The sequence below is a fragment of the Barbatula barbatula genome (assembly GCF_947034865.1).
Source record: "Barbatula barbatula genome assembly, chromosome: 11".
NCBI lineage: Eukaryota > Metazoa > Chordata > Actinopteri > Cypriniformes > Nemacheilidae > Barbatula > Barbatula barbatula.
The window spans coordinates 15,847,566-15,869,602 of NC_136774.1; the positions used below are offsets into that span (position 1 = coordinate 15,847,566).

At 38.7% G+C, this 22,037-nt stretch overlaps 3 protein-coding genes across 45 annotated transcripts; 2 read left to right on the forward strand and 1 right to left on the reverse strand.

The window, feature by feature from the left end:
• Window positions 1–1,253: 1,253 nt before the first annotated feature.
• sort1b (sortilin 1b) lies at window positions 1,254–14,147 on the forward strand. The gene is made up of 20 exons (XM_079467189.1): window positions 1,254–1,837; window positions 2,999–3,058; window positions 3,458–3,531; window positions 3,659–3,761; window positions 4,243–4,404; window positions 4,616–4,689; window positions 6,012–6,058; window positions 7,069–7,220; window positions 7,309–7,453; window positions 8,406–8,561; window positions 9,219–9,325; window positions 9,471–9,573; window positions 9,808–9,979; window positions 10,284–10,471; window positions 10,570–10,759; window positions 10,892–11,008; window positions 11,316–11,424; window positions 11,678–11,790; window positions 11,873–11,999; window positions 12,141–14,147. The coding sequence occupies exons 1-20, from the start codon at window positions 1,586–1,588 to the stop codon at window positions 12,153–12,155; spliced, it is 2,466 nt and encodes an 821-aa protein (XP_079323315.1). The 5' UTR covers window positions 1,254–1,585; the 3' UTR covers window positions 12,156–14,147.
• On the reverse strand, window positions 13,620–15,996 carry ngrn (neugrin, neurite outgrowth associated). Its single transcript, XM_079467236.1, has 4 exons — window positions 15,814–15,996; window positions 15,106–15,327; window positions 14,920–15,030; window positions 13,620–14,833 (listed from the first exon to the last, which is right to left on the reverse strand). The coding sequence occupies exons 2-4, from the start codon at window positions 15,324–15,326 to the stop codon at window positions 14,239–14,241; spliced, it is 927 nt and encodes a 308-aa protein (XP_079323362.1). The 5' UTR covers window position 15,327; window positions 15,814–15,996; the 3' UTR covers window positions 13,620–14,238.
• nfyal (nuclear transcription factor Y, alpha, like) lies at window positions 15,787–21,988 on the forward strand. 43 transcript variants are annotated; one of them, XM_079467196.1, is made up of 10 exons: window positions 16,013–16,104; window positions 16,760–16,845; window positions 17,243–17,329; window positions 18,061–18,207; window positions 18,433–18,564; window positions 18,727–18,826; window positions 18,948–19,102; window positions 19,628–19,801; window positions 19,888–19,995; window positions 21,141–21,988. In XM_079467196.1, exons 2-10 carry the CDS (start codon window positions 16,774–16,776, stop codon window positions 21,201–21,203), a joined length of 1,038 nt encoding a protein of 345 aa, XP_079323322.1. In that variant the 5' UTR covers window positions 16,013–16,104; window positions 16,760–16,773; the 3' UTR covers window positions 21,204–21,988. The 43 variants fall into 43 exon arrangements, with proteins under 43 accessions (XP_079323335.1, XP_079323330.1, XP_079323333.1 ...); XM_079467198.1 differs by having other exon boundaries at window positions 17,243–17,326; XM_079467197.1 differs by having other exon boundaries at window positions 16,078–16,451; window positions 17,243–17,326.
• The last annotated feature ends 49 nt before the right edge of the window (window positions 21,989–22,037 follow it).

A 22,037-nucleotide genomic window follows, 5' to 3' on the forward strand; every position in this document is an offset into this window, starting at 1 on the left:
TGTTTTTCTTCATCAGATCCAAGTCAAGTCAAGTCAGCTTTATTTATATAGCTATATAATTTTCATTGTTACAAAGCAGCTGTTCAAGATGGACTACATCCTGGTAACCTTGGAACAATGAGACAAGATGCACTTGGGGTAATAAACGTTTTTGTCTTTACCAACTTTTTAAAGTTGCATTGCTCTCAATATTAATAGAACGAGTTGGTAAGGCCCACAGTCACCAATGAGGAATTCAGGTTATACCTTCTTGTTTGACAGGTTTTTCCACCCATGCATGTTGCAATGCATAGCTAAAGACAGTACTAGTGACATTAGGTTGACATTTACATGAGTTGGCCTATCCAGCGGTATATATCGAATAACCAATACTGCCAATCAGTATTACAGGGCACAGATGAGAGTTACAATAGTCCCCTTTTCTGTGTCACATGGTTTGTGGTCATGGGATATCCCATGTGCCAGAGCCTTTGCCATTAAATCACATGTATCTTATGTGCTTACAAAAAGTTTGCTTTTGTACATAAATAACTCTTATGTAATTTAATTTCAGCCCAATGAATGCTTATTTTGTATAATCAGTTGTACAGTATCTTACAAAATGAGGAGGAAAGCTAGGGGTAGAAAAATCTAATAATTTCCTATTTTATAATGTTTATTACACTGCGTAGCCGAAAACATATTTTCGCTATAATATGCATAATGACAAAAATCTGTGGGGAGGTGGACTAAACTCAGGTATTATGAAATGAGTCACCGACATCATCCAAAGGCGTGTGGTAAACTGTGATGTACAGCAAGTGACAGATGCCTCTTTCTCATTCCATGATTCACATTCTTAATGTTGCAAATTTTCATTCCCTCTGTAATCAAAGAGAATAAACTAACAATATGAGTCATGCACATTAATACTGTTTGAGCATTTGAAAAATATGAAGATCGTTTTATTTTGTGCAAACCTTCACATATGAAAGGGCAGGAAATGGCTTCGGTTGAATGTAATCTAAGAATTGCATTTATTAAATAATCTTCCGGGACAATGGAGTTACTAACATTTGGCAGGTTGATATTGAAAATGAAACCTAAAAAGTTACATTTGTAATGCAGGAAGATCTCTGCTGCTGTCTGAAGTGTGACGTGTCAAACTACCTTGACTCTTACAGGATCACAGAAACATAAACTTGCTGACCAATCAGAAAATTGCAAGTCGCTGCAGCCAATCACCAGAAGGACTTGCAAGGTGCATTCGTTTCGCCGTAATTCTCCTGCGGTGCAGATCGTTATTGAAGTGGTCGGTACAAATGAATGTGAGGAGTCGGGGATTAAAACGATTATCTGTGAAACCGCGATTTTTTACGTTCTTGGAAGTTGTACAGATTGAAATAAAACGGATTAATATCGGAGCCTCTCCTTGGAGGCTGCACTAATATGTGTAGCAACGATTTCACGCTGTCAAAGCCTATCTGTTTTTGTGTTTATCGTCGGCAGGGACAGGAGGAGGAAGACACTGCTATCTAAAGGAGTTCATGTTTTTTTTTAATACAACAATTATACTGTCGTGTTGAAAATACATTAAGAACTAGAAATGGTTGGCCTGGGACACTTGGTTGCTGTTTTATTATTTCCCATGGCATTTGGTGTGGATTTCCTTGTGGATCCAGGATCCTATAACGCGCACCGGGTGTATGTAAAGACGGCTGTATCCGCGGAAAGTCTCACCGAAATGAGACCAGATGAAGGTCTTTCTAAGATCCAGCATCACATGCAGAAAAGAAGCGCGGACTCCTGTAATGGATTGACAGCATATGAGGGAAAGTTAAAAGACAATACGCACGAAGTAAGTTCACTTGGTAGTGAATGTACTTCGTATTTATGCACCAATGCAAGCACCATAATTCTCACTAAGTAAAGTTGGCTGCATTATTCATCGTTTGTTTTTTTAATCGAAAGGCAATTATAATGTGTGATGTTAAGATGACGTGTGACGCAAGCTTTTGTTAAGATCACATAATCAAATTCGGTTTTTATTACAGTAAAAGTAAAAACTATGACTCTTGAAAGTCTTTTTTTTTGTTGTGTCATGGGTTTCTATCATAACCCACAAACACATTTTCTATATCTTTTGGCCAAACTATAAAAACTAGTGGTTGTGTTTGAGTTGTGTCGTTCTTGACGAGTAAAGTTTGGTATGCAGTAGACTATGGCTCGCAGCCGTATAACGAGTCAAACTGGTATGGCAGCATGCATGTTTAATCATTTCGACAACCAGCTATAAATTGTTCATGTTTTTACAAACGATATGCGTTATTAAACTAATATATATTACAATGACTAGCATAATTGTAACGACGTTTAAAATGACTTCATTATGAAAACCCTGTGGTTGTTTCGTCTGAAATGAGATGAGAAGGTTCAACGCCTTCACCTGTGTGACACATCGTCTCTGTTCCACCAGTATTGTCTTTAAACTCAACAGCCCCCGATAGACCCCGTTCATTGGTCACAGATGTGTCAAACAGGGTTTTGTGGTCATCTCTCTGTGGAAAGTTTTCATGAATTCAAAAGAAGTGTCACGAATATGCATGAACCTCCTCAGCTTTGTCAGACAACAGTTCATACTTTGGAAACAAAGAGAAGCATTTTCTGAAACTAACCTTTCAGCCTATTCACCCATTCAATTTAGATGCACTGTAGAAGTCAGTAGTATAATATATGCGAAGATTACCAATTCAAAGCATCTACATATATATGCACCAAGCTTTATAAGCAACAATACGTGTTCTGTATAATTTTCAAATATGTTATATTGATCTGTATCAGTTTATGTTTATTATAAATGTAGTTGCTAGGTTTCCAATTCACTCTTTTGTTTGAGGTTAGCATGTGTTTTGCATGGGCTGATAGTCTCTTTCTAGGACATGCAGTAGAGTTTCTATTGCCCGTGGCTTTATTTTTTGTTTTTGCAGACTTCTTTGTTTAATATTGATCTTTTTTCCAGTGGACGTTTCCTGATATCAGTGGATCTGTGTCGCTGGCTTGGGTGGGGGACGGAACTGGGGTGAGTTTTACTTTTGATTTATGTTCGGTTATGTTTACACATTTTCACATGCTTGCAAAAACTTTCCACTGTAGTAAAATTCCATTCAAGGTTGGATGACAGCGTAGACAACTTGAGGTTCTCTTTTTTTCAGGTTTAAATATAATATTTCTGTTTTTAAAACTTTGTACTGTAGTAAGACAAAAACTGTTCTTAATATAGCACAATAAAATCTCATTACCAGTTTGACCTCTCTCATGCTGGACATTCAAGGCCAGTCTTGTGTTTAGAGACTCTTGTCTTTTCTCTGACCACAACTAATGGGATCTTTACCTCAGTTTAAACATGACTGCTGTGTTTCTTAAAAAGTTATGCAGTTTTTTCATGACTTGTGTACCTTACTTTGTGTCTTGGTCATAGGTTGTTTTGGCACTGACATCATTTCAGATACCATTAGTCTTCCTGAAATTTGGTCAGTCTAACCTCTATAGAAGGTGAGTTCTATATGATCGGATGGCTAATATTTTTGTATACCTTTTCTCAATATTGATGTTGTTTTTACCTTCCTGTTTTTCTCTTTTTTCTCATTCCCACTGTCTTTCAACCCACACACCGTGACAGTGAAAACTATGGAAAGTATTTTCAGGATGTCACAGAGCTTATCAACGGTACCTTCATCAACACTGCCTTTGGGATTGCTATCGGTCCTGAGAACTCTGGCAAGGTGGGCAAGCACTGTATTTCTTACTCTATAGAAATACATTCTATAGATGGTTTCAAGGCAACAACATAAACTTTACTACGCATGCGCACAATTGTGGCCCAAGCATTACTGTCACCAGTAGAATAACCGTTACTTAAATACGTCAAAGTTACAAGAATCATTCAACAAATTGTTTGTTTAATAAAATTATACATATTTTTTATTAAATACAATGACTATACAGTAAAATCTTTATAGTAATATAAAACGATAAAACATGAATAGTTATATTAATTTCCTCTAGCCAGAAGATAAACATGCATAGACCTGACGTTAACTTCGTATCCCGTACGCTCATTCCGATGAAACGGACATCCAACAAGAACTTGTTAAAATAAGAACACTAGTTCGACCTTCGTTTCTCTTTTAATGTTTCACCCATACTTTTATACAAAGTTTAATTTGTGACAGCACTTCTGAGTCCTAATTTTCTATCCCTCAGGTGATCCTCACGGGAGATGCTTCTGGAAGCAGCGGTTCCAGAATTTTCCATTCAGATGACTTTGGGAAGAGTTTTACCCATACAGAATTGCCCTTCCATCTGCAAATGCAGATCATGTACAACCCTCAAAACCCTGAAGTGCTTGTGGCCATCAGCAACAAGGTGAGAGCCCGTCAATCTGTACATCTTTTAGTAGCTCAGCTTGTAGAGGTTGGTGCTAGCAACAGTAAGGTCATGGGTTCCATTTCGATTGAGTGCGCATGCAGATAAAAGGAACGCACTGTGAATCGTGTTGCATGAAAGAGTTTAAAATAAATGTATAGGAGTTCATTGTAGAAATGCATGAAACAACGTAATGTAATCTTGCTTTCAGAACGACCTCTGGATCTCCAAAGACTTTGGTGCAACATGGACAAACATTCACAAGATGGTGTGCGTTGTTAAATGGTGAGTTAGTTATAATTTATGATTGTAGCATTTGAAAAGTCACAAGAGGATGAGGGCGGAGTCACTTATTAGAGCAGCAGGAGGGTGTGTTTTGTTGTTTATTTTGACCAGGCAGTTTGAGAAGTTCTGGATAGTTTTTTTCACAGCTACACGCCCAGGACAATAACAAAAACACAAACATGCAAATATGGCTGCCGTGGTAGCAAGTTGAGACATTCTGTGCTGAGTCACCCTGTTTTTCCACACGGCTCAGCTTTCAAATATCTGAGGCCAGCTCTCCTGCTCCAGATAAATTGCTGCATCAAGCCTCACTAGGTTTCTTTGATATTCTAAATCTGAACGCTTCCGTCACTCATTCTTAATTTCATTTTAACACTTCAACGGGAGCAAGGAAGCTGAGCATGACTTATCCATTCCAACTATCAATATTTGACCAAAAGAGATATGGTTGGGTGCTCTTGGTGTTTTTATGGGTAGTGTTGGTTTTTTCATTTCTTCCAGCACTCCTAACCGTGGCTGCTTTTACAGAGCTCCACACGGCCCTCAGGGTGGCCTAGTTTTAAAAAAGCACAATATCTCTGCATATTTGACTGACGCGACAAAAACACCTGTGGGAAAATAGGTCAGATTTTGCAGGCTTTATTTGGGAGCTTGACAGAAACGAAGTTTCTGCACTAGAAACGTGTCTTTAAAAAGAGTACGTCACATCCATTTAAACAGGGTAAACCTCTCGTGTGACTTCAGAAGTCTGGAAACCCAATCTGGGTAATCTGACCCGAATGGTTAATATTCGCAAAATGATTATGCTTCTATTGTACTTTAGGAAAATAATTCTACTGTTAAAAGTTATGCAGGAGTTCTGAAAGTATGCAAAGGAAAGTTAATGCATATAGTTAGATTACAAATTATTTGGACAATGATAATCAATTATTTATGATCAAGATGGATTATGTTTAAGAATTTAGGCAACATCAAAACTTCTCAACCTCACTTCCTCAAGGCTCGTCTTAAAAATAATAAGATATTTGATCTGTGAAATCCCGGATATCCAGTTACAACAAAGGCGTTCATTTTAGTGCACCGCTAATCTCTGTGCTACCAACTTCTTGTTTGATCATTTACAAACATGTTTTTTATAATGATGCAATAATTGTGGTTGATGTCATATGAAATCTCACTGTGTATCATGTTTGTACTTGTTATGCTACAAATGACTGACTGATCTGCAGTTAAGCGACCTCAGACTGCTGATGCGTTATGAGGTCTCCAGAGTTGAATCTCACTGATCAATTCTGGTGTCTCACCTCCTTTCTTTCCCACAGGGGAATAGATGCTATGTTCTTCTCTGCCAATCTTAACGGATCCTGCTGTGAGTAATATTTATAGCATTGTTGATCTAAGGTGTGGTGAGTGAAAATCACCTGTGTGTGTGTGTGTTGTGTGTCAGTTTTATGAGCGTTTCTGTTTGTGTATCTGTGTGTATTGTTCTGTTTCATGTTAAGTTTCTTTCTTTCTAAAATGAAAGATCTTCAGCAACAGACGTATTCAGCGGCCACAACAAAAAAAAATGTTATGTGAACCAAACTAAACTTTAGTTAAACCTCTCCAAATAATCTCTTTAGTGGTTTTAATTTAATTTAATACAATTAATATACAATCAATAAATCTTATATTATAACCAAACGCAGACCTGAAATTAACTTTGGGACAGGCACATGCATCAAAGAGAAACCATCTATAAGCATTTAGCTCTCCTATAGTGATTCAGATTCGCACCGCTAACCACGTTTTAATACAATATTTTAATCCGTATTAAAATTTACGAAAATAGTTAAAAGAAAATAAATTAAACTATGAAAAAGAGACAATTTGTGATATAATTTACAATATTAGCTGGAACTTCTACATCTATCATGCATTATTTATTTCATTATTATAACCTCAGGTCTGTACGATAAAAAAGATATTTGTCTGAAAAATGTACCAGTGGTTTTGTCTACATATAATGGAAACCAGTGTAGTTCAATCGTCTTTGGTTACCAGCATTTTTCAAAATAAAGTAATAGATTCGAAATGGAGAGAGTGCATGATGTAAATATTTTGGGGTGAACTATCCCTTTAACTGGCTTGGAAGTCTTACACCATCCCCCAGATGATACTTGGTAACACTGCTTTTTTACAAGACGATTGCTCAAATGGCAGGGATGATGATGCAGCATGCTGAGGGTGTTGCTCATTACTAGTGTTTAAATGAAGCGTACAGATGCTTTTGAACTGAACATCTCCCAGTGGAATTTGAGTCAGCAAAAACCACTGCGGTCCATGAGATATCAGCAGATCAGTTCTGGTTTAATGTTACTGTTGGTTTTGTGTTTACAGATGATATAGGGATGTTGGTGCTGAGAAAGACTGTTGACCTTGGTGTTACTATAAAGACTGTTGCCGAGAGGATCTACTCGTTTGGGATCGGCGGAGGTTTCCTGTTCGCTTCGGTTATGACTAAAACAGGAAGTGTACTACAGTCAGAAGAGGTGTGTGACCTGCTGTGACCATAAGAAGTATTTACAGACCCTGTTTATGTCTGGTATTAAGTGTGCTCATTGTGTGTTTGTTTCGTAGACTGTGATGCGATCCATACATGTGTCGGTAGATAAGGGTGAAACGTGGAACATGGCCCAACTTCCTCCTGTCAGTCATGAGCAGTTTTACTCTATACTTGCGGCCAATGATGAAATGGTTTTCATGCATGTGGATGAACCTGGAGGTCAGTGTTTCCTTTTGCCTAATCATTTAATTGTAACCATAACTCTACATAATTACAGCAGCCAGAATGGCAATGCAAATGCAAGAAACCGGTTGTACTTCCTGTCTTTGTGGACCACTTCCGTTTCATCAGCTGATTTGTAAATAACTAGAAACAATAGTGTTTAATGGTGTGAAATCTCACAATAACAGGATGTATGTGTGCATCAGAATGCAACATTATTTTATTACATTTAGCATAGAGAAATTGAGTTATTAGGCCACTTGAATGATGTAGTTCTTTATGTGTAGCAAAATAAACTTAATTTTACTTTAAAGTATTACTTCTTCACATTTATTGTAAAATATATTTTTTTTATCACATTTTTTTATTTATGTATTTATACATTTATTTGAAGAGATTCTTAAAAGAAAGTAGACCATTTAGTTGATTATTTTGTAAGAATGCGGCCTGTACGTAGTCTAGGTGCTGTCTGCTCACTTGCTGTCGAGAGAAACTTGTGCAAAGCTAGTGGATTTCTTGGCGAGAAAGCAAGAGATAGAACTTGTGTGAGAAAGAGAGTAGAGAGAGAGGTCAATTACTGGTGTTTGGTATCAGTTGTTTTATTGTCCCATCTTAGAGCAATCCTTGGTGGGAACAAACCTACTTTAATTCAAAGGCTGTAAAAGCGTTTACACTGTAAAACTATCTTGAGCTCTTAAAGTTGATAAAAAGAATCTGCCCTAACACATATTGTGTGCCTGCATCTTACAGCAGCTTTATAAAATAGAGCCTAAATAACTGGAATTAGCAGACTGGACTGAAATTGTATTGAAAGGACAGTGTCTTCAAAGGCAGCATATCAAAGTAACAGTGTTAGAGTAATATTGCAAATTGATTATTATTGTATTAAATCATGTAAATCAGAGAATGTGTCTCATTGAAACTGCATTATATGTTTGTTTTTCTTCAGACTCTGAGTTTGGCACCATTTATGTGTCAGATGACAGGGGCACTGTGTATTCCAAGTCTCTAGAACGCCATCTGTACACAACCCCAGGAGGCGAGACGGACTTCACAAATGTCACTTCCCTCAGAGGAGTTTTCACTACTAGCGTGATGGCTGAGGGTACGACTACATTCTACACAATACTTACTTAAAAACACTTTTGTTCAGCATTTTAGGCATACAGTAGATAGACTCAATAAACTGTACTTTTTGAAAAGGACTACTTTGAAGGCCCGGTCACACCAAGATCGATAACTAAAAAGATTAACCATCAATGTCCACACCAACAAACAATAACGTTATATTTATTAGGGGCGACCCCCTTTTATGCTTGAATGGATTTTGATTTGCTGTCAGTGTTTGTTGTTTATCATCTGGAAGAAACGCTCTGAAAGTTATCCCAAAGATATTGTTGCTCTGTATTAAATGTAATAATGAACATGACATTCAACATATTTAATTACATGCAGTATAATGTTATCAGATAAAAAATAAAATATCAGATTTGGTCGGAGCCAGTGCTTCCGTCGACACAAGTGCAATTCCCGGCTCGTGGTCCTTTCCCGATCCTGTCCTCTCTCTTCCCTAAAGCGTCCTGTCTGTTTATACTGTCCTATCAAAAATGGAAAAGCCCAAAATAATTTTTTGACCTATATTTCTACATTACATTTTAAATATAAACTTTCCTTGTTTCTAATGTGACAAGAAAAGAAACTAAACGTAATAACAATTCTACACGATCAAAGACACTTTTTGCTCTGTCTCCACTTGCTGTAGACGGCTCAGTGCAGACTGTAATATCATTTGATGAGGGAGGAGAATGGGTTCCTCTGAGGAAACCAGAGAACACGGAGTGCGATTCCACAGTCAAAGATACAGAAATGGTAAGGATCACGTTAAAACCCTGTTCCAGTGGTAAAAGTCTGTTCCAGGGGCTCAATTGGTAGAGCAAGGGAACACATACTGCTCAAAAATGTAGTCCTTGGATTATCTTTGTTGCTCATCTGTTATTGTCCTGTTCTCCTGCAGTGTAGTCTACACATTCATGCCTCATACAGCATCTCGATGAACATGAAAGTTCCCATGCTGCCTCTAAGTGAACCCAATGCTGTGGGACTTGTTCTGGCTCATGGTAATGCACAGACACTAATAGTAACAAAACAACATGCCTAGATACTAGAAAGCAGTTATGGCACATAAACTGTAATTCCAGTCATTATGATGCAAAAACACCTTAATATGTTAATAATAAGTCATAAAAAAGTGATATTAATAACACTGCTTAACATTATGAAACAACATGCCATTATAAAACATTCCTATTTCAGACATTCAAACAATGACCCATCACACTCTTCTTTCTCAGGTAGTGTAGGCAGCGCAATTTCGATGATGACTCCTGATGTGTATGTGTCGGATGACGGTGGCTACACCTGGCTGAAAGCTCTGAAGGGTCCACACCACTACGCCATCCTGGACTCAGGTGGTCTGCTGGTAGCTGTGCAGCACAACCCAGATATACCCATCTCTGAGATCAAGTAGGTGTTCTTATGCCTGTGAAAGTTATTCATCATCTTGGGTCAGACAAAACTTTAGACTAATAATGCTGTTTAAAGCAGCAACACTTCATTTTAGCCACTCTATCACCATCTCTATTTGAAACATAAAATCGCAGGTTAGTTATTATGTGTAAATGGGACAAAGTCACACAAAAGAATCACTTTACATCAGTTCCACTTTTAATTAAAGCTTGAACATTATGCTTAAAAAAATACAAATATTATAATGGGATTTTACGTGGCAGTCTAGGAACCTTTTAAACATGTTTTTTGTGTTCCTCAGGTTTTCCACAGATGAGGGACAGTGCTGGCACACTTATAATTTCACAGAGAAGCCTATGTACTTCACAGGGCTGGCCTCGGAGCCCGGTGCACGCTCAGTGAACGTCAGTCTGTGGGGTTATGAAGATGCCATGATCAGCCACTGGGTATCTTACACCATTGATTTTCAGGACCTGCTGACACAGAACTGTGAGAGACCAGTTCTAATTGAACTTCACAAAATCAGAAGCATATTGCAGTACACATAGTTCATCTCGCCTCACTGTTTTTCTCTTCCTGTCCTTCAGGCGGCTCCACTGATTATGTCAAGTGGCTGGCACACTCCGACGACATCAGCGACCCAGATGATGGTTGCATGCTGGGTTATAAGGAACATTTTCTGCGCTTGAGAAAAGACACTGTGTGTTGGATTGGCAGGGATTACATGGTCAGCAAAGAGCCCACGCCATGCAGCTGCACGCTAGATGACTTCCTTTGGTAAGTGGTTATGGTTTTACTTCCTATTCCTACTTTCTATTCCCATAATTAGGAAAACAACCTTTTAGCTTTATTAACTATTTTATTTTCGTAAACATTATCAGCTTTATTGTTGTATCTTATGTCTTGTAGTGACTTTGGATACTACCGTAAAGAGAACAGCTCAGAGTGTATTGAACAGGCTGATCTCAAAGGTCATGATCTTGAGATCTGCATCCATGGGAATAAGGAACAGCTACAGACCCATGGGTAAAGACTTGCTCAATGTTTCTTGTGTACGACCGCATTGACAAAAGACAAATTGTTGTGCACAAAATAACAAAATTAGATAATTTTTGGTGTTCATGAATGCATACAGTATAAACCATTTAGAGTCATAACATTTATGCCTTTTCAGGTGCTTTCATAAAAAGAACATTATTTTCATATAAAAAACATTATTTTATCGGAAGAGAAAGGTCTTGCCGTTGGTGGCGCCACGCTATGCTCACATTGTATCTGATTGACAAATGCCGTCCTCTTGTATCTTTGTAAAGCTGTGTCTCTCTGTGAACAGCTATAGGAAGATTCCAGGTGATAAATGTGAAGGAGGGGAGCAACCAAAAAGAAACATTTTCGACCTGAGCACAAGATGCGTCAGCGATCTACTGGAACCTCAGCTGCTGGTGAGACCCTGCCGCATATTATTAGTCATTACCTCGCTTTTGGACAGCCCTGGTTTCTGTAAACCGAGATGCCCACGCAGTTTTAACCAATCGAAAGTGCTCTCTGTCTTTCATATTGCACATTCAAGTTTTGGATTTTGGAGTGTTATGGTTAAGGTTGGCAAAATGTCAGAATTTAGCAGCTAGTCTGGCTCATATAAACATCTTAAACCTCTGATCATTCGGATACACTTTGTGTCTCTGTCATCCACAGACAGATGAACCTACCTCACATTTGGGCCCTGTCATTGCAATTGTCATAGCCATCCTGCTGGTCATTGCAGTGTTAGGGATTTGGTTTTTAAAGAGGTACAACTGTGGTAGAAGGTAAGTGTGTTCTTCAGACGTTTAGTGGTGTAAGCTAATGTAAACGTTCTGACTAAACAAACTCTTCTGCTACATTTTGCAGGTTCCTGGTGCACAGGTACTCAGTTTTACAACATAATGCGGCAGCCAACAGCACAGATGGATTAGATGAACCACTGGACACAGATGTAACTGGAACACCTAACAATTCCCATGACGACTCTGATGAGGTATTCCATTCACACCAGAAAATACACATAAAATCTTGGGATTCAGTTCATTACATACAACAATCTTTAAAATATTTCAAAACATTTGTGGTTGAACATGTGCATGTGAATGACCTCAAACTCATGTGTTCTGTTTGGTAGGACCTTCTGGACTAAAGCCTCATGTCATTCAGGCATTATTGCTGCTCTCTCTCCCTTCTAAAGCACAAACCAGCTGTCAGCTTTCTTAAACTTAATCTGTCAGATCGTGTCATGAGCTTCCTGCTTCTCGACCAATGGGAGGGAACCTTGTTGCTTCTCCACCAATAGAAGGTGATTCTCCTGATTAGGACTTGTGAATGTTGCTGTAATAATACAGGTAAACTTATCTGATGTAGAGAAGCAGTGTTTAAAATGACTTGTGAATGTTTTCTTTCCTTTGACGTCTGGGTATTTTGGGCTTTGTTAAAAGTTCAGACTTTTGTTTGACGAGACTGTCAATGAGGAACTTGTAAAATACTTGCTGTTGTTTTTTTATGTACGTACAAATTTCATCAGAGCTATATATATATATAGTTCCATCTTACAGTGATATTAGATTTTCAGCAGAAGAGATTCATTAGAATTCATTTAAGGTAAGCGAGCATACGCTTATAGTCCCAGAGATATAATATTTGAAATGCTGTTACTGAACCCTGGCTGTGTTTATTACTAAAATGTGATTTTTAGTATGTTCGCTGCAAGTCATCAGGTGTGTTAATAAATATAGCAATAAAGTGTAGAGAAACAGGCAATATATGTTAAACAAAAGGGTGAATATTCAAACGTAAGATTTATGAACATGATTTACCTGAAACTGTGCAACTGTGTAGCGATGTTATTTTTTATCCCGTGAGTCTGTGATAAAGAATGATTGTTATTTAAACAATAACTGTAGAACATGAAGAGAATTTTACCATTAAACTCCTTGTGGTAGTTTTGTAAATGAGCTATGTCACACTTCATACCATGGATTTAATAAGTTAAGCGAAGTTTTTTAAAGACAGATATTTTTATGAACTAAGCGGTGACGCAGATGCATGTAAAAATAGTGAAGTTGTAGCTTGTGAACAACCTTGCACATTTTGCCCATATCAGACTTTTGTAATGGAAATAATGGTTTTCGTGCAATATTTTGTTATTGGTTCTTGTTTTGACAGCAGAAAAGTCCTATGCTATCAAGCTGATGTGACACCTAAAAGCATTTGCATAGCCAAACCATTAGTGGCAATACTTTAGCATGTGATAATTATTTTTATGCAGAGAACATGAGCAGGTCTTCACTTATTTAATGGTCCAAACTCGATTATGTCATTCAATTTTGAATATTCAAATGCAGTAGTCTGACTTTACATAGGTACTTTCTGTTTGCATTGATGTTTGACGTCTATCGCAGTGGGTGTGTCTTTAAAAATCAGTACAACCGTAATATAATTTATTCACATTTTAAACATCTGAAGTATAGTTTTTAATTCTTTAATGTAAACGACTCCAAATTGTCATATACTTAAGAGGAAGACAATCTCATTTACAGAAGACTATCGATTCTGAATTTATTTACTTAAGAGGAAGACAATCTCCTTTACAAAGACTCTTGATTCTGAGTTTACTATAGTTTATTATGTGGGGGATATAAAAAAACACGGTGTATCCAAGTGCCTGGCATGAAGGCATGGTTTGTGCCTTCCAACTAAACATAAAGCTCATCTTCAATAATTCAAAAACAAGACCGATCTTATTTCCGAATGAATTACCACTGTTGGTAAGATGAACTTTAACAAAGTTCATCAGCCAATTGTTCCAACTGTCCAAAATATCTTTATGTAAACATTTTGTAATTGTTAATATTTGTATACAACAAACATGCCCCAATATAGATTTAGGCATTAATTACTTCATAATTCTCTTAAGATAAAATTGCTAGGTTGCTGTACATGCTTGGGGTTAGAGAAATTTAATGATTTTGACTGATTTTATTTATGAAGGGTGTAACATTTTTCTTGCTGTGCAAAAATCAATGTACATACTGTATTAGTTACCTAGGCTCTGTGCATATACAGTAATTCCAACTTGATATGTTATTTCCTCTGTAAATTTGGTTTGAAATAAACAAATTCATCATGTTAATTTAGTTCTTTGTTTTATTTGACACAGAGTTTCTCTCCATATGGTTTATATATATATATATATTCCTGGTTTATAACCACTGACTGGCAACCATTTAGATTCTATACAGGAAGTTGCCATCACTATCAAAAAACTCTCGTCCTTTCTGTTCCACTGAACTGGGCTTTTCCTGCACTGTTCGGGCGATCTGCTCCAGCTCTTCTTCTTTCAAAACAACCCCATCCCACTCCTCTTCCAACTTTATATCATCACCCACATCTGTTTCAAAAGTATTTAGCAAAGAGCCATGCAAGTCCTGTAAATTAGATGTCGCCTTTTGTACAGTTGAAAGTCTAGATGTAACTCTGGATATTGATGGGATGTTGCCACCAGAGGGCATCAGTCCTGTCTCATCCTCCTTTAATGCAAGCGCTCTGTTGCTTGGTGTTGCCAGGGCACCGGTGTTTCCTGGGGAGAGCATAGCTGGTGTTTTACTGTCAGTAAGTGGTAACCTGGACTGTTCTGGTTTGCCATCCCTGAGAGACAGCTGGCCAGTGGTGGGCATCACCTTTGAGTCTTGGTTAAGTTTCCGCTCTGGGGTTGGTGTAAACTTTCCTCGGAGAACTCTGGAGATGACGTCAGAGCTTACAGAGAAAGCCTCTGCTAATCTCTGTAGAGTCCATTCCTCTGGGGATTCCTGCTTTAAATATCTGTTCAAAAAGACATGTGACTGGTCATTGTTTGGAAAAGACGCATTAATAAATATGTAAAAAAACTACTTATGTGACACTGATACCTTATCTGCTCAATGGCATCCCAGCTAAGTCTTCTCTCCGGTGCTCCAGGTTTATTCATTTGCCTCTTCAATTTGTGGAATTTGGCTGCTTTATGCTGTCTCCTCTCTTCACTGCACATGAAATAACATTAATGCGTGAAGAAAGTCACCGAAGCTTTACTTTTGTGTTTCTGTACAGGGTCTCACCTAATAATAGAAGTTAGTTTGGCTTCGACTACATCCATGTCATGGTCGTCCTCAAACTTGTCTTCATATCGTTTCTGTTGTGGATGCGAATCAGAACGCCTTTGAGACATCCACTCATATGCTTTTCGGCTGGCATGGCGACAAATCTGGCAGGCAGCAGGTCCTGGGAGACTTGCCAGTTTGCTGGCCAGCAAGTGGCCCATTCTCCAGGGTGTGACCATTCTGTACAGTGAGAATAAAAACAGCGATATTTGATTTAAGACAAATACTGCTACATTTACAGGCTCGTGTGAATTTTGGAGAGGTTGAAATGCACACTGAGGTCACAAATCAAGAAATATAACATTTGTGACATTTTAACTCATTTGTATCAGGTAAAATGTCTTTACTTTTGTACATATTTGTCTATTATGTCTTCAAAGCAAAATCACTTTCTCTTGTTAACTTGTTTATTATTTAAATGTAAGCATCTTAAATAAAAAACACACTGAATTAAAATCAATTGCGGTGTCATACATTTGTCCCTTGCTTGTAAATATTCATCTAATACATGAATGTCCTCTAAAAAACAAAACAAAGCGTTTGCTCAATATGCCATGAAACTCCTTTGAATGACACCACAACAAAACACTTCTCGGAGCTCTAAAACAGAATAAAACCACACCATAACATTCAAAAATCAGTCCATTCATTATAAAAAGCACTCACATGTGCCTCACGCTCGATCCTCCACGCAGGTGACATTAAACAGGAAGTGCTGTATTTTACCACGCATGTGCGACCCCGCCTCCACCTTGAAAGAGTCCTTTGGCTCCTTCCGGCTCAGATCGTTTGTAATCGGTAAAACTCGGGTGTGATCGCCGATCACATGCGTCAAGCCTGCCCCCTTTCTTCTCTGTGTGGCTCATTTTGCGCCATTTTGTCCGCAACACTGTGTTGATTGGGTTTTTGAGATCTGTAGTGGAGCCAATCAGAAGGGTACCGGACAACGGAGAAACGGTAAAGGGTTGCGCTTGCTCTGAGGGATATGGTAGCTGACAACACGGATTGGTTTGTCAGTGACCAACCAAAGGACTAATTCCGCAAAATACAGAAATCAAATCGGTTAATACAAAAGGGAGGCAGCGATAAGTAGACCTGTGACGGGGGGAGTAAAGTAGCCGACAGCAAAAACAAAGACAAACCTGCCGGTGTCTGTGAAATAATGGCTGTGGAGTTACTTGTTTCAGTAGGAGCAGGTTTCATTTATTTTAGTTGACAAGGTTTCTCTCGACTTGGACAAAAAAATTGTTTGCCAAACCACACGGACTCGTTGGACTGGTGTAAACATGCGGCCATATAATATTGTAAATGCAACATATATGACATCTGCTAAATAACGTAATGCCAGAGCCCTGGTGTCTGATGTAAATTTGCAGTTAAAATATCAGCCGTGAAGTTAGTTGTAACGTTGTTACGTTTGGCTAATTCTCAATGTAAGCTTTGCTAACACTTGCACTAAACACGCACTTGGCCTCAAGCCCAATCCGGGGACTTTTGTGTGTGAAAATGTTGTCCTTGTATTTTTATTTTATAGATATTGACTTTGTGCGTTTGTACTTGATAGACAGTTTGTTAAAATTCTTCATGGAACAAAAACGTTATTTGTCATTAGGTAAGGAGGGAAAGATGGAGCAGTATACTACAACCAGTGGGGACCAAATTGTGGTGCAGGCTGCTAATGGGCAGCTCCAACAACAGGTAAGATGTGATTCACAGTAAACAGGTTTGTCAGTGATGTACAATCAAGACCATGCATGTGTTTAGTATTTCCTTGGATTTGACAAATATTGTTTTAACTTGTACTGTAGGCAGATCTTTAAGGAGTAACATCTGAGTCAATGTTATTTGATGCTGCCTACAGTGTCTGCTGGTGAAAGGAATTGCACATCAAAATCAATGTTGCAATACATATAACTTGATTTTGCCTATATACTTGTTATTGTAAGGGAAATTAAATTTTCTAACATCATTGCATTAGACGAAAATACAAGCCTGCTCGATATCATGCACAAAATTGACAGAATATCACTTTGTAGTCTGGATATCAGGGTTTAAGTAAATGTATGTGCAAGTTGTGATGTGAAATTATCTACAGGCTCAGGGTACCATAACAGCAGTACAGCTGCAGACAGAAGCACCTGTCGCTACGGCAACGGGCCAGCAAATACAGACTCTCCAGGTAGTTGTGTGAACTCTGACCCGTAAACTCATCGTGTTGCATTGTCAGATGTGAGCTCATCTAGCATGCCTTGCTTTTACTTTTAACACATTGTGATCAAAATCAGCCAGTGATCTTCCATGATGTCGACCATCGTCTGTGTTGCCGTGGTACCAATGCATCTAGTCAGGACACATTTTCAAAAGGAATTTGTGTCTGGAGAAGAATTTCTGGTGCGGATCTTGTAAAATTCACACTTTTGTGTTTGTCTGCAGTGTGTGCTGCATGCTGTAACCACTGTACAGTGTATGTAGCAACCAGATACAGTTGTCTGGGATGCTTTTGGAAAGTCATCATCACTCACAGGATGTTATGCTTGTCTGCTTGGATGTCGTGCTATATGGATTTGGATGGACTGCATGAATGTTACCTCTCCTCACTAAACATGTTTGTGTTCCTTATCCAAACATGTGTAAATGCAACTACCTCATTACTGTCAATATTACCTGTCCAGAGCTTTTGCTGAAAAAATAAGGGCCTTTTAGATCAGGTTTTTCACTTATCTAATCATCAAATCAATGGAAATGTTTATTAAATTGTTCTTAGATAATATCATGGTCAATGGTGGCATAGGTTGTTCTGCACAACACATCACTAAAATGTGTCCCATTTATTGCTTCAAAACAGCATGCACATGTCTAAGATTCATTAAACCTTTTGGCCCCCACATTAACTCTGTCTGTGTGTATGCTCAGGTCCAGGGCCAACCCTTGATGGTGCAGGTGAGTGGCGGGCAGTTGATTACATCCACGGGTCAGCCCATCATGGTGCAGGCCATGTCTGGTGCTCAGGGGCAGACCATTATGCAGGTGCCTGTTTCTGGAGCTCAAGGCCTACAGCAGGTATGAGAACCCCCCAATATGGGATGTAATTGTATAAGTTTGCACATTCTGTTTGTTTATCAGCACGATTTTATGGCGAAGTGGTTCATAACTGTAGTATGATTAGTGGACTGGTTTAGTGAATATGTTTCTTTAGAGGACATTTTTATGTTTATTATTGCAAATGTGATTCATATCTATTGGTGTGGTGGTTCATGATTCTGTGTGTTGAATTTGTTTATGTAGATCCAGTTGGTTCAGCCGGGTCAGATTCAGTTGCAGGGAGGTCAAACTCTTCAGCTTCAAGGTCAGCAAGGTCAGGGTCAACAATTCATCATACAGCAGCCTCAGGCAGCCATCACTGCAGGCCAGAACCAGGTATCACACACACCTTTCACTCCTCTCTGATCCATAAACTTCCTTGTTTATCATGCATATTTTATCTTGCGTGTCATACTCAAAGTGTGTGCAACCTGTACGAGACTGCATTGCTTAAAAAAGCGTGATGTACTCATTATAAATGTGTTCTGTGTTTTACAGGGGCAGATCACAGTACAGGGACAGCATGTTGCCCAGACAGCCGATGGACAGACTATTGTATACCAGCCGGTGAATGCTGATGGCACAGTTCTGCAGCAGGGTATTAAAATCTGTTTCATATATACTTAACAGTTTTTATTGTAATCTATGAAAACCAGTATCCTCAGGGCTGTCACTTGAATCTATGAAGCCTGGAACATTAACACATTTTCCCTCCACAGGCATGATCACCATCCCAGCAGGCAGTCTAGCGGGAACTCAGATCGTCCAGGCAGCGGGCGGCACTAACACTGTCACAACCAACAGCGGTCAGGGAACAGTGACCGTCACCCTGCCCGTATCTGGCAACATGGTAAACGCTGGGGGAATGGTCATGGTAAGACCTTCTGATGAGGTACCTAACCAAGCTTATGCGTTTCCTTCATCAACTGTTACAGGTGTGGGGATTGCATGCTTGCTTATGGGACTCGCCTTTTCAGCCTAGTGAAAATGTATTTAATATGTTTAGTCATGTCTTTAACTTCCTAGTATCTGCCAAGAATTTGATGATTTATTCAGAAACACGTTGAAACGGCTGACTTCCCTTTGCTTTGTGTTAATCTTTAGCACAGATTAAAGTGTAAGGGTGATGTATATATCAGCCATCTCATCACAAATGATCCAATCAGCTGTTCTGTGGGTGTCCTTTTTTTCCACACACATAGCGTGTCATCATGATTTCAACCTTTCCTGCACGTATTACATTAGCTGATGCATGATCGAGTAATCAAAAAATATATGGGTGCTTTGCTACAATTGATAATTAATTGAATGAAGTTATTTCATTAGCAAATACTTTTTTTTTACATTGTTTTAAACTGGGGTGACCGAGTTAATAGTCAACTCTTCTTGTACCCGCAAGATGATGCAAGGCGGTAACGCTGTGCCCGCTATACAACGAATCCCTCTGCCAGGGGCCGAGATGCTTGAAGAGGAGCCTCTTTATGTTAATGCCAAGCAATACCACCGCATCCTAAAGAGACGCCAGGCCAGAGCCAAACTGGAGGCAGAGGGCAAGATCCCTAAAGAACGAAGGGTGAGTTATTGTTTATCTCCTGAATATCACAATATTGAATCGAATCATTCCTGGTAACCAGACTGATTCCCCGCTGTCTCCTGCAGAAATACCTTCACGAGTCACGTCACAAGCACGCCATGCAGAGAAAGCGCGGCGATGGGGGGCGGTTCTTCTCGCCTAAAGAGAAAGAAGAAATGGCCTTGGCCATGCAGGTGAGAGAGCAGGGCTATGTCAAGGAAGAAGACCTCCACAATGCCACCGAACTCATGAGCTCGCATTGGCTTGCCGAGCACACCCCGTCCCTCGCATAGACGCTCATCGTTGCCCTCATTGAACTCCTTCCTGCTGTGATACACTGTAGCTGGCTGCTCTCGCATGCTCATTTTTGCTTTGCTGCTTTACTCTGGCTTGTTGGTGTCTTTAGTCTGTGTGTTGTCTCATTGCTAAAGCATTGTTCTAAGTGAAACATTTATGCCAACAGACTCAGTCTCAGGCCTACTGTGGTCTGTATAGATGATGTGGTGTCTGTTTTTAACTCTGCAGTATTTAACAAGAACAAGAGAAGGTCTTACTCATCTCAGTCTTTCAGAATGAAATGTTCTTTAACATCTGATATTATTTTGAAGTGTATAGACCACAGCAGGTGGAACAAATCATTTTCACAATGTCAGTATAATTTTTGTATGAAATCACTGCCTGAAAATATTAAAATGAATTCAAGGGATAACAAGTTCAATACATGTTTTTGTTTCAATATACAATTTATTTTGTTGTCCTTTATGTTGTCCTTTATTTTTTTTATTGACAATACCTCTGTTGCTTTTTAGTTTGCTGGATGAATGCTTGTGCTGTCCTTCGCCTTGCTTTTTGTACACACGCATGTTGTCACTGTTTTGTGTTCATGCCTGTCGCACATTGTGATTTTTATGGTGCGTAAATATTCTGATTAAAACCATAAATATGTAGCGGCTGACTTCCAAAGTTGGGAACTAAATCAAACTGCTTTACTGTGCATCTTTTATTATGTCATTTTTGTTTATCAGATATTTTTATTAAACATTTGGGAGTTATTTATAGATTATATTCTCATCCGCTATGTCTGGTAATTTTAAATAATTATGTAGGTCAAAGTCTGAAAGGCAAAATTTGACTGCTTGGTAAATATAAACTTTGTTTACCTTTAACTTATTACTGGTTATTCAGTGCCATGTTATAAATTACTGTCTCAAGTGCAGAGTAGACAGGTATGAAATACTTGTTTGGGAAATGTGTTATAGAGATGCTGAGTGAAGCATATGTTAAATAATCAGCGAGGTAAATGATTGATCCCTCTCATTCCTTCCCTTTTTTTCTGCAGGAACAGCAAGAGCAGAACCAGGCAGGAGATGAAACTGTGGCTCAGATGATCCGAGTCTCATAGCAGTGAAGTGAATCTGAAGGCCTAAAAATGACACCTGTGTGAAACAACATCCAGCCTCCAACTCGACACTAACAGACATACTCCTAACTCATGTCGGTCAAGACTGTTTTACCTTTCTCATGTCTTCCACTATAGAGGAGGGGGCTGTTTGTTATCTCTCCCAGGTCTAATGTTTCTCCAGAGGACTTCTATTGAGAGCCATAACTGTTTGTGCAAGGCATAATGAATTTAGCTCGCAGTTTTAAAACCTGTTAACTGTTAAAGCTGAAATTGTCCCGCAGAGAGGAGTCTGTGCACGTCTAACTAAGTGCTAATCAATGAATAATTTAGCTATGTGTCTCAAATGTGTGAATAGAATGAACAAACGGGTACAGTTTGTCAATGAATTTCATGAAAACTGGGATAATATATTTGGTTTCAAGGTTGTTGTTTCAAGTCAGTGGTCTAACCTCACAATTGAGAAACTAGTGTATTGCACAAGTGCATGGTAGTGTAAAGTGTATTTGACTTGTTTGACATGGGAAAATGACGGTCGGGGAAACAAAGCAAAAGGGGCAACATTTTTTGTAAATCAGCCCTCATCACCTAGGAAACTCTGGACGGCCTTGTCTAGCTTTTGTACACTTTTCTGTCTTGAATTATTTTTTTTACATTAGTGGTTTTATACCAGTACTATAATTTTTAAATTTAAGTGAATTGAGAATTTGTGGCTGTTCCTAGTATGGATGTATGTTTGTTCATAATTGTTTGAGTTTTGTCTTTTCATTAAATTGCGTGTTAAGTGCTTTGCCAGTGTGCTTTAATGATGAACTATCCCCTTAAGCAGGTCAGCGT

Excerpts from the sequence above, each read along its gene's own strand:
- ngrn (XM_079467236.1), bottom strand. The coding sequence starts at position 15,326 with ATGGTCACACCCTGGAGAATGGGCCACTTGCTGGCCAGCAAACTGGCA. Across the intron at positions 15,031-15,105 it reads AAACTAACTTCTATTATTAG|TGAAGAGAGGAGACAGCATA; the intron begins GTGAGACCCTGT and ends TTTCATGTGCAG. Across the intron at positions 14,834-14,919 it reads GATGCCATTGAGCAGATAAG|ATATTTAAAGCAGGAATCCC; the intron begins GTATCAGTGTCA and ends CTTTTTGAACAG.
- sort1b (XM_079467189.1), top strand. The coding sequence starts at position 1,586 with ATGGTTGGCCTGGGACACTTGGTTGCTGTTTTATTATTTCCCATGGCA. Across the intron at positions 3,532-3,658 it reads CAGTCTAACCTCTATAGAAG|TGAAAACTATGGAAAGTATT; the intron begins GTGAGTTCTATA and ends ACACCGTGACAG. Across the intron at positions 4,690-6,011 it reads ATGGTGTGCGTTGTTAAATG|GGGAATAGATGCTATGTTCT; the intron begins GTGAGTTAGTTA and ends TCTTTCCCACAG.
- nfyal (XM_079467190.1), top strand. The coding sequence starts at position 16,654 with ATGTTGTCCTTGTATTTTTATTTTATAGATATTGACTTTGTGCGTTTG. Across the intron at positions 18,208-18,432 it reads GAGCTCAAGGCCTACAGCAG|ATCCAGTTGGTTCAGCCGGG; the intron begins GTATGAGAACCC and ends TTGTTTATGTAG. Across the intron at positions 18,827-18,947 it reads TGGCACAGTTCTGCAGCAGG|GCATGATCACCATCCCAGCA; the intron begins GTATTAAAATCT and ends TTCCCTCCACAG.